Source organism: Oculina patagonica, chromosome 6 (assembly GCF_052425735.1).
Source record: "Oculina patagonica isolate OP01 chromosome 6, crgOcupat, whole genome shotgun sequence".
Classification (NCBI taxonomy): Eukaryota; Metazoa; Cnidaria; class Anthozoa; order Scleractinia; family Oculinidae; genus Oculina; species Oculina patagonica.
The window spans coordinates 9,957,678-9,969,537 of record NC_135763.1 but is presented as its reverse complement, the minus strand read 5'-3'; the positions used below and the strand labels follow the sequence as shown (position 1 = coordinate 9,969,537).

The following is an 11,860-nucleotide window of genomic DNA, read 5'->3' as shown; positions in this document are numbered from 1 at the left end:
GTCGCCCAAAGACAAAAGTTAGTCGCCTGAGGTACCCAGGCACCCTTAGAGCACAGCCCTGAATACCACATGGAGATGTAGTATGTGACATTAATTTAAGAACAAAAGAAATGGAATAGTCAAGTCTGTTTAAGTACCTAGTGATATTAACAGCCACTCACCAGTGTCAGTTTTCATTAGTTCAGTTTTCTTTTCCTGTGCAAACTGATTAATCGCTCTCTGCAGTCCTGCCTTGGTTCCGAGCTTTGAACGACCAGACTTTTGAACATCACTAAACCAAAAATAATAGTTGTGAAATATTTGTAAACAGATTTTAACTATATATTTACATGTTTTAAACTTGTTTAGAAATTTCTTTGGACAAAAACGCATAGGCATTCATCCAACTAAAAATGGTCATCTAGTAATGTCCAAAATGGTGTGAAAATAGCCATAAACAGTCATAAAACAAACAATATTGTCCAGCTTTGTACAAATGTTAAGCCAATACTGTTCCAATGTTGAACCCAGGCATACCACGCAGTAACTACCATACAACACTATCTGTTTACCTTCGATATGAAGCTCTCTTGGTATTCGTCATGACTCCCAACAAGTAGATATTGGGCGGGATGCCCCTCACCCCCTTCTCTCCCTCAGCTGCCAGGAGAGTGGAGTTCTGACATTCTGGACACAAGACCTGTGTTTTCTGTAATCTAGCCCATTTGGTGATGCATCCCTCACAGAAGGTGTGGCCACATTCCAACAGTAAAGGGATGCGGTTACCAATCGGCTTGGACACATCTAGAAGGAAAAGCATAAAAAAGGAGATTTATCATCATTATCAAACACAAGTTGTAGGGAAAACTAATACCATAATTGCACAATTTCACCCTTAGCAATAAACAACAGTACCTAGATATGCACTTTTTAAACGCAATCCAAAATCAGTTTAAAATGGAAGAAACATCACTATTTTTATATCAAGGTATTACAAACTTTGCATGGTGTTTTGGAACATTAATAATCTTCCACCTTGTTGCCTTTACCTACAGCAACCCACACTCTTCCTGCTCTCTTTCTCCCACCCCCCTCCCTCCCCCAGCTCAGAAAGACACCATAGGGCTACCCCTGGGGTTGACCCCAGGCCAACCATAGGAATGCACAGAGTCTTCCCCAAGGCTGGAAGAAAATATTAACACTTTATTTGAAGTCTAAAAGGTTGGCAAAGGAGAAGTTTTTTTTGCAAATGTGTAATTAGATTTAGGGGAATTGCCTCAGCTTAAGGAAAATGTTCATTTCAGGGGACTTGCTTCATAAGAATCCCCTACCCCTGGGAAAAATCATTGTTTTGCCCTTTTTACAAATTATTCTGGTGGACCCAGCAGAAGTTCAACAGGGGCATGGCAACCTGTACGCACATGAAAAAATGACCAAGAAATATTAAAAATAAAAAGTCAAGTAAGGGATTGTAATCACTTACCTTTTTAGGAAAATTTTGAGGAAAAAATCACAAGCTCAACCCAAACGCCATCAAGAGTTTGTTGGGAAGAAGGAAAGAAGATCAGTGCATCCTGTGCTTATACATTTGAACTTCTTACACTCCAAAGGTACACTTTACACAGTTTCAGAAGCTCACTTTGGGCATGCAACTAAGGGTGCATTTCTTTGGGAAAATCCAAAATTGGATCATTGATCTCAGATCACACGGATACTTTGCTCCCAAAGAAACGAATTCCAAAAATGGATTTTTTTGCCATGACAACCCCATAAACACATTTCGCACAGAACATAAAATATCAGCACAAATTTATTTTTCGTCGAATGTATCCTAGATAAAACAATTTCAGCATACAAAATCTTTTACAAAAATCACACGTCGAAATAGTTCTTCTTTAGCCTCAAGCATCAGAGAGCGAAGGATGTTTGCAAAATGATCAATGCAAACTTCACTCGTGACAATTTCAAAAGGATACAACTTCCGTAGGCACACGGTGACTGTTCTAGAAAACCTGTATCCAGTTTAAAATGACACTTCATATTTATCAAGAAACCGTTTCCTGTTATCGTGAAATATTTTTGTATTTTGATCGAAATAACCACCTGAAAACTTACCGTATGACAATGTTTACAAAGAGCGATCTTGTATTTTCACAGCAAAGACCGCTGGGCCAAGGTATTTTTTTCGAATCCTTTCCTAAAGAAACGCAGGGATCATGAATCCTAAAAATCTGGATTCAGATATGATCTGATGTGTCTACTCCGAGTGTGGATTCTTCAGATCATTGATCCAAGATTAATCCATTTTCAGATATAGGTAAAGAAACGCAAAATCTATTTTTGGATCAAGAATCCGGATTTGAATTTTTCCCAAAGAAACGCACCCTAAATACTGGTAAAATGTGCCACATATCTTTTCAGATGTAATATGTTGTAAGTATAGATATCCGTTAAAAAATTGTGACAAGTAACTCCTTCGCTTTGTAAAACATTCTTGAAGTTATTTTGGGAAATGTTCTGTGGAAAATGCAGGAAGAGGCATTACTGAGACTCAAAATTTCGAAGGGTGCATGCCCCCAGACCCATCCCCCTCCCCCTAGAAACAAGCCCTTTCAGCACTTGAGAAGGACTGTTCGAACCTCTGAAAAAACCTGGATACACCCCTGCTCAACCCCAGTGGGGAGCTTGTGGCATGTGCATCGTGAGCACCCCACCGGGGTTCACAGGGGTGAATGAGATCATTTGCAGCTCCACAAACAAAGATAAGATGGGTGCCAGTGGTCCAGAGGTTTACATGGCAGCCATGTTGCATGGCAGGAACAATGGAAATGTTTTGCATTAGAATCAACATTTTTCCCATAGAGAAAATATTCTATTGTTACTGCCATGCAATATGGCCGCCGTGCAAAACCTCTTATGTTGCATTTATAGACCACTATCTGAAAGTAAAAGTATACTAAACAGTCTGTTGCGAGATTACAACAGTACCAGCCTTTTCCCTACCACACACACTCTAACACTTAACACCTAACTTGATTATAAATCGAGGCAATGATATTTAAAGACAATGTTTATCACAGCTGATTCATGCTGGCAAAACTCATTGAAAATGTGCAGTTTTGCGTGACTGAATGTCAAACAGGCACTCTGAGTTAAATTATGAATGCAGTGTGTTTGAAATCAGTCATTAGTTCTGTTCATTACCTTTAAAGCCGTAACTCTTGCAGCAATTCTGACAAGTCGGTGTTCGCTGCATAACTCAGGGAAATGAAGAAATTACGTCCCTTTAAAATGACTTTGATCTGACCTGCCTCTCTGCAGAAAGAGCCCTTCAAATCGACACAAACACATGTGTTTTTCGTCGCGTCCGACAACTTCCAAATATGGAAATACCGAACAGACGAGCACTTACGAGTCTTTCCAAATATGGTGCCACCATTTCTGGCGGGAAAGTAGAACTCATTTTGCGGGATTGATCGGTCGTTCTTTCTTGTTCTTTTTCGTACTAAAACTTATTATAAATCGACAAGTAGGGGTGGATTTTATTCTCTTAAATGATCAGATATGAAGTTGGATACTCCAGAAATCGCTTGGCACGGAAAGGAGCCAATTTTGAGCGTCGATTTTAGCAAAGTGGGATCAACATGGCGACTTGCTTCTGCAGGGGCAGACACCGACGTCAAGGTAGAAAGCTTATTTGAAACGTTGAGATGAAAAACTCTGTTTCACGAAATAGCTGCAAGTTTCGATGCTTTCTTCTGTGTCTGTTATCACTGTTATATCAAGCGTTTTGTTTATCTTGTTCTTGTACGCACGCAGATCTGGTCGGTAGTTTCCAGTGAAGATCAGCAAACGAAAATCGAATTTTTGGCCAACTTGAATCGCCACACAAAGGCTGTTAACGTGGTGAAATTTTCACCAAAAGGTAAGCTTACGGGAGACCTGATTTTCCTCTACTGACCTTTGGGAGAATCTGGTGAACTGATGATCAGATCTTTGATTCTCAGAAGCTGCTTGACTGTATTTTATATTTTGATGTTTGAGGAGAAACTAGATTTTGATCACTGGTTAGAAAAATATAGAATAATTTATAATTCACGGTCACCATTTTGGAAGTCAGATACATAGCTTATCAAGAGATCATTTTAATGTATTGTTGTGTGTACATACATACAATGGATTTGATCCAATTGGTCTGGAGTGAGATTATTTTTCTGGGTGCTGATATTTGAAACACCTGGGGAGCAAACCATTTAGGGAGGACCAGGGACCCCCCCCCCCCCCACTGCCGACAACACTAGAAATGTTCATAATGTTTCCTACACTCTGAATCCATTTCAGTCTACATTTACTTATAAGAACCCAGTTCAGTGTGAGACATGGGACAGATATCATTAACTAAAAGTTCATCTACAAGTTGATCTAGTGCTTGTAGTTCACTTCAGACGCGGTTTGTACTTGAATTTATTATGTCAGTGGGAGAGTCACTTTAAGTGTGGGATTTTGTGAGTGAATTACGGGAATGAAGATTGAGCCCAAAAGGATGGTGTCTGTGGTATAGCATTCTATCTTCACATTTCGTGTGACTAACATAATTTTATTTGTGCTTGTTTCTCTTCAACAGAGGAAATTCTAGCTTCTGGTGGAGATGGTAAGTCTGAATTTATTTTAAGAAAGTTCTGGATTGAGTGGTCCAGGTTCAAGACTGGCTGGATTTATTTGTACTGTTTTTGGAAGACCTTCACTTTCACGGTGTCTCTCCCTCTATCCAGATGTGAATTTATTGCTAGGGGGGTAACCCTGCCATAGACTTAAAACAACATCCCGCCCTTTCCACACTAATGCATTTTTGCCAATGCGTTTTCACCTATTGTTTCTACACTATAACGATCGAAAACGCTCCTCTGCATTTTCCCATCCACACTGATATAGGGGTGTCGAATGGTCAATGCGAGACTTTGCGAGACGGCGAGACTGATATCTTTTCTGCGAGCCGAGACATTTTTAGCCTTGCAGAAGAAATCGAGACTCTGAGAAGGCGTCAGAGAAAAATTTGAGACAATGATGATAATAATCAATAATAATAAACTGTATTTCCGTGTCTAAAAATGTTTAGCTGAGGGGAAAAGTCCCCTCTACTAATTGTGGACACCTGACTAAGAAAAAACGTAAAAACAACTTAAACCTATCATTATACAACTATTACAATTAATAATTTAAAGTTAAAATAAGTTTAAAAAAGAGCTATTTACATAATAAAAACGGGTAAAAAAGTAAATCTATTTATGTGATAAAAAAGACTATGTACACGGCTAGTATTAATAGTCACGGAGGTGGCAATTGCATCGTTCATTTTTTAAAAAGTTATTGAAGTCACAATAGACTGGACTATAGACGAAAATGCAGTGCAGCCTTGTTTACCTTTACCTTCCCTCCCCTCCCAACTGGAGGTAAGTTTGGGACCTATGGCTATATTAGACTGCAAAACAGTCGTTTTTTCTCTTAAGTCTCTTCGAAAAAGCGCGCATTTAAGGCGCGAAGCGCCGAACGTTGAGGCGCGTCTCTCCCCAGTCTCACTCAGAGTTTTGACATCGGCTCCAGACCTCTCACTCCCGTTTGAACAACCGAGCGCGTTGACCGAGCGTTCGCAAAAGATACGACTGTTTTGCAGTCTATGGCTATATCGAAATTATCACATTTCTTAAATACTCTCATGTCATTACTCTCATTATCAAAACAAGGTTTGACAATTCCCAATTTTACAAATTTTGATTCTTTTCGTTCATCAGACTCCATGATTATTCTGTGGAAGTTCAACAGTGCTGCTGATCCGAATGCTGACATATTTATGGAAGCTGACGAAATTCAAAACAAGGAATCTTGGACTTTTCACAAGGCCCTGAGGTAACACAATCTAAATATTGGATTCTCTGTGTTTCCTAAACAAATTGCTTTCTAATTATTATCAGAACTGCTGCAAACATTTTTTCCATTGTTGAATTTTGTATTCCTGACAGGATTTAACCTTGGGCAACCTGTGGCATCAAGGTTCCCCAATGGGATTTTAATTGAAACAACACTTTCAAATTCCATATCAATCTGGATATAGGAGCAGCGTGAAAATCCGCTGTAGCTGATGTTGATTTCCTCTTAAAAATAAACAATGTAATGTGTTTTTCTCATTTTATTGCAGAGGTCATATAGAGGATGTGTATGATCTTTCCTGGTCACCTGATGGTAACAGTCTTATTTCGGGATCTGTCGACAACAGTGCCATTATTTGGGATGTTGTGAAAGGTGTGAGCATGTTTCCCAAGGATTGTCATTTTAATATTAATAATTATTAAATAAAAAATAATGTACTTCAAGATTTTTAGTTGTAGGTCTCCATGCTAAATTTACTTACAGTACATTTTTTTTTCTTTCAGGTCAAAAACTCATAATTTTGAAGGACCACAAACATTATGTCCAAGGTGTGTGCTGGGATCCACTTGGTCAATATGTGGTGACAAACTCCAGTGACAGGTAATGTTTATAGTCAGAATTTTTTTCATTATTCTTAAGGTTATTTACTAGTATTGCATTGCACATCCTTCCTGTGCATAATTTCATGTGTGATTTGCATGCGCAAATTAAAAAGTGGCGGCTTTTTCTTTTCTCCTGGTTTGAATTGAGCAATGAGTTTCTTTGTGTAAAATAAATATACAGTCAACTCCCTCTAAAACAGACACTGTTGGGACCGGCTTCAACTGTCCGTCTTAGAGAGGTGTCCATCTTATAGGGAGTTTAGTTACAGTAAAATGACTTTAAAATGGCAGGGACAGGACCAACACCAGGTGTCCGTCTTACAGCGGTGTCTGTTAAGAGAGAGTTTACTGTAGACCAATTCCCAGTATAAAGAATAAGAAACAATCATTGCAAATGTGAATTTAGCAAGCAATTTATTCAGCAACCTTACGGGCAACCTTAGTAGTTAACTTGCTTTGAGGCGTCATTGTTTCTTTTTGATATAATTTTCCTTGCAAATAGATACTTTTAATATTATTTATTTTGTACTTATATATTGCAGGAGTTGCAGACTTTACAATCCCAATTCATACCGCTGTTCCTACAACATTACAAAGCTGTTGGTGAATGGATCTCAAAAGACAGCAGAAAATGGAGAGGTAAAATAACATATCATCTCTATTTAAGATATAAATTGCACAAATGTTTTAATAAGTGGCAGAAGATTTAGAAAAGTCCAAGTTGTAATTTCCAACAAAATCCTCTTTCTACCACTCTCTAGTTGTTCAAGCAAGGTAAAATGTTTCATGATGAGACTATGCCGTCCTTTTTTCGGCGACCAAGTTATTCACCTGATGGTTCTTTGCTTATCGTCCCAGGTAAGATGTCATTATAAAATAATATTAAACAATATAACTATTCAGGGGTTTCGAAATCTTAGGCGGCTGTGAAAGCGCCAAGCTTGTTTGTTGTGTGCTGATAACAAAAGATTGCTATGACTAGAGTAACCAGTGAGGCATTTATAATCAAGTGGCTGGAGGGAACTCAGGCAGTCGTGGGCTTGTATTGAAAACCCTGACTATTGTAACTTACTAGGTAGATATTCAAGCCTTCCTGTAGGCTTGATTCTGCAGTATGAAGCAACTAAGATTATTTCTTCTCCCCCCTGGATGGAATGCTTCTCCATCACTGGGTTACCCCCAGTGTTTAACTCACTGGTAAAGGTACCCATTTACACACCTGCGTGGGAAGGCACTATGAGAGTAGCGGTAGTATCCAACAAGCTCTTTAAATAGCCATGCTTTGAAAATTGGGTGTCCTGGGAGCATGCCTCCAGAATTTTCTTTTCTGCAAAAATTGGCATCCACAGGACACCCAAGCACTCTTGGCTAACTGCCCATTTATGAACAGAAAAACCTTTAGTTAATTGATGTACTGCAAATGACATTCTGCAACTTACTTTCTTCTTTTTACATCTTGACTGGCAGCTGGCAGACTTGATGTTGGTGACCAGGTGGTTAATACAACATATGTCTTCACCCGTGCATCACCTAACAAGTGAGTGTTTTAATTGCACCATAAAGTGCCTTGAAAGTTTCTTGTCATACTGGTGTTTTTGTTTTTTGATGTTCATAATGGTAACCATTTAGTGGAGGCAGTTCACTCATTTCTATTTGCAAGCATGGCTTGGTCACATGGGAGAAGTAGGTCGTTGTGGAGAAAAGTGGTGTTTTAAGTGTTTTGGGCAATTTGGACACCATTCTAAAACCACTGATTGAGCCTCACAAAAATGGGGACCCATTCCTGCAGCCAAGGCAATGCTCTTCGTCTCAATGAAAACATTACAAACAGTAATTTTGCATTCTCAATGATATTTAATTTTGTTTCAGACCAGTACTCTACCTTCCAAGTCCACAAAAGGCCACAGTGGCTGTACGCTGTTGCCCCATCCTCTTTGAACTAAGACAAGATGATGGTAACGTTTGCTTCCTCATTGCATTTAAATTTCTCCTTTTCCTTAAGCCAAAAAAGAGTATTTAAAACAGCTCACCATGGTGACAATATTTTATTCATCTTACAGAAAAAACTGAAGGCAAGTCTGCAGAGAGTCTCTTCAAGTAGGTTTCCCTGATTGGTTAACATGTTTTATAGTAAAACAATAATACTAAAATTGCATTCATGTGTTTTGTTATGTTATACAGCCACACACGTGCAAATGCAAAACATTAAGTAAACTGTTTACTTGTCTGACTTAAAATTAACCTGAAGTACATATAAACCTTCTTATCGCAGGTTGCCTTACCGTATGGTGTTTGCTGTGGCAACACTGGATTCAATCCTGTTGTACGACACTCAACAGGCAGTTCCATTTGGCTACATTGGCAATATTCATTATGCTGCCCTCACTGATATCACTTGGTATGTTCTCACTGACAGCTGATAGTTAGCTCTGCACGCATTGCATGCCTATCACATTATAGGCATGCAATGCATATAGGGTTTGGATTGCTTTAGCCCTTTTCACATATTGCAGACCTATGGCACAAGGTAATATTTTTATTTATTATTACACGACTAAGACAGTGATTTTTTTTAATTTTGCTTTTAACTCAAGGTCTAGTGATGGAAGCATGCTTGTAGTTTCCTCTTCCGATGGCTACTGCTCCATTGTTCACTTTAAAGAGGAAGAACTTGGCGTGCCTTACAGCCTGTCAGTCAAACAAGTGTTGGAGAGAAGCAGCTCTCCATTACCACAGAATTCTGACACTCCAGGTAATTCAGTCTTTCCACAGCCAGGGAGAAGTCAGACAAAAAACAGCCTTTTTATCTAAGTTAAGGAAAGGTCTGAAGTTGGTTTCGTAGTTTTTTATTTTTCTTAAAGAATATGGTTGACTTTGTTGTTCTAGATCAATAAAAGCCTTGACAACCTTCCAAGTAAAATTTAGTAGCTGGCAACTAAATCGAAACCGAAGTCGCCAGCCTGGCGACTAAAATTGAGAAGTAGGATTGAAAGCACAAGCTTTATTTAGCGACAAAAATTATTCACTGGCCTGCTGGCGACCAAACTTGAGCAGTCAGTGGCTGAATGGCCACTAAGGAAAAAATAAACTTGTAGGGTTGCTTGAAGTAAAAACAACAAGTGCTATTTACTGGAAGCTTGCACAAGTATTCTTGTTGGTTAACAAGTCAGGAATGTTTTCAAGAATCTAAAAAAAACTAAGGTCCATGGTTTACAATCTCAGCTAAATAAAATAAAAAAGTTTATGGTATTCTTGCACCTACTTTGGGTAGAAATCTTACTCTTATGTCACTCTTGCAGGTAAAATCACTAAAAAATCAGTTGCAACCCCAACTGCAGAAAAAGACAGCAATGAGGAAAAGGTGGATAAACCTCAAGCTACAAGCAAGAAGGAACCAGTGGGCAGGATTAGCATGTTTACTGTGCCGATGAAGATCACACCCACTAAACCTGCCAGCAAAGTGGCTCCAAAGAGAATCACACTGACACCAGTTCCTGTGAAGCCATCAGTTGTCAGTACAACTGTAGCAGAGTCAACTGGCCAGGCCACTCTTTGTCCTGTGCAGAACGTCCAGCCAGTAACAAGCACTGCGGGATTGCAGGCAAGCCCAGCTGCTCCAAGACGTGTGACGTTGATGCCAGTTCAAGGGCAGCTGAATGCCAGTAATGCTCCTGCGGCCAATGCAGCTAGTGAGATTACACCTAGACGTGTCTCTCTCATGCCAGCTGTAAACAGTCAAGCCAATAAAAGCTCTGATGAAAACAAACCAACTGCCCAGGTACCTCCAAGGCGGATAGCTCTGACACCAGTAGATAGTACACCCACAAACAACACAGCAACCACAAAACAGGAACTTAACTCGGTACCTGGACAAGCACAGAAACCAAATGTTACAGACTGCAAAGGTCCATCCAGTACGGATGGACCATTTGTCTCTACAACATCCTTAGTTGATTCTGGAACCAGGGACACCAGCCCTACGCAGACATCCACTCCACCTCAGACCACACCTTCTGCTGCGCCTAGAAGAGTAGCTCTGACCACGCTAACTGCTGATGTTGGTAAAGGCTGCACAAATCAAACATCACAACCAAGCCAGCCACCAGGAAAATGTGCCAAGTCAGATTTCAAAGAAAGTGAAACCTCCATCGACCAAGGAGTTTCTCAGCAAAAAGAAGCCAAGGAAAACGTGGTATCAAGTTGCACAAACATGGAGCCGACACCAGTAGTTAAACCTGATGCAACTATCAACAGCTGTCAGCCAAGGAGAATGGCACTAACACCTGTTCCCATGGAAACCCAGCCACCATCCATAACATCTCTTGATAAGGAAAATAACAAAGTCGATCAGCTTCCAATCACCAATGATCAACCACAGCCTAGAAGAGTAACACTTACAACTCTTACACCACTTGGAAGTGAAAATACGCCAGCAGAGCAACGACAAAACAGTTTCAAAAAGTGCCAAGCCCCCAGAAGGCCAATTCCCTTAGAACCAACAGTTATAGTGCTAGAAGATTAAAAATAACATTAAAAAAAACTTGAACGCTGACTTTGTCATGTAAATAATATCAACAATGTTAAGAATTTGACATCTTGGAAACAGCTTCGTGATCCAGACAACTCCTGCCTTCGGACACATCATGACTTAATACATGCAATAGATCCTACAAGAACGGCCCTGAGGGCACTTATAAAAGTTGAGTGTGATTATATTTTATAGTCAGACTTTCAAATGAGTGTTTAGTTCGTGGAAATTGCTCAAATAGCTTTTTCTACTTTGGGTTTGATATCAGACAACTTTAAGAATAAAAAATATTGAAAACCCTGTGAAGTTTATTTCCTCTCAGAAATCTTGTCTGAATATATACACCATCTGTCCAATAAATTTTGTCTGAAAAAGAATAAATGTACATTGCAATGGGAGATTTATCCTTTAATAAAAATTGTTAGTGAAGCACAAGACCGGATTTTCGTTATTGAGTCCATCTTGGTGCTTACATTAATACCCTTCAGTAGGCTTAAGATCGTTCGGATAAAATTATAAAAAAATTAAACAAAAAAGCTGAATGACGGAGTGAGTCGGCAACTAATTTAGATGGAATTGGAGCTAATTAAAAAATATCTTTTAATATATTTAAGAGATTAAGCATCCTTTGCATTCCTGAAAACGAGAAAAATCCCACTTTTGCAGCTTGTTTTTTCCATGGAATTGAATGGGAAAAGGAAAACACTCTCCCTTACAATCTTGCTGAATGGGAGTAAGTTGCATTATTGGCAGATCTAGGGAGAATTAAAGTACCCCCTACCCCCCCCCCCCGGACTTAGCTCGATTTTACATTGAACTGAATTGG

At 39.4% G+C, this 11,860-nt stretch overlaps 2 protein-coding genes across 2 annotated transcripts in view; one reads left to right on the top strand and one right to left on the bottom strand.

The window, feature by feature from the left end:
• Positions 1-3,314, bottom strand: part of LOC144656915 (tudor domain-containing protein 1-like) — a 39,365-nt gene extending 36,051 nt beyond the window's left edge. Inside the window, exons 1-3 of the mRNA XM_078517159.1 lie at positions 3,184-3,314; positions 552-783; positions 162-271 (exon numbers count right to left, since the gene is read on the bottom strand). Of these exons, the coding sequence (XP_078373285.1) occupies positions 162-271; positions 552-783; positions 3,184-3,235 (394 nt within the window). The 5' untranslated portion in view covers positions 3,236-3,314. The remainder of the gene's footprint in view (positions 1-161; positions 272-551; positions 784-3,183) is intronic.
• A 132-nt stretch (positions 3,315-3,446) lies between these two features.
• Positions 3,447-11,454, top strand: LOC144656877 (chromatin assembly factor 1 subunit B-like). Its single transcript, XM_078517125.1, has 14 exons — positions 3,447-3,663; positions 3,799-3,904; positions 4,604-4,630; positions 5,769-5,883; positions 6,173-6,276; positions 6,408-6,504; positions 7,049-7,145; positions 7,268-7,364; positions 7,974-8,043; positions 8,376-8,461; positions 8,567-8,603; positions 8,779-8,904; positions 9,101-9,258; positions 9,806-11,454. The coding sequence occupies exons 1-14, from the start codon at positions 3,544-3,546 to the stop codon at positions 11,026-11,028; spliced, it is 2,463 nt and encodes an 820-aa protein (XP_078373251.1). The 5' UTR covers positions 3,447-3,543; the 3' UTR covers positions 11,029-11,454.
• The last annotated feature ends 406 nt before the right edge of the window (positions 11,455-11,860 follow it).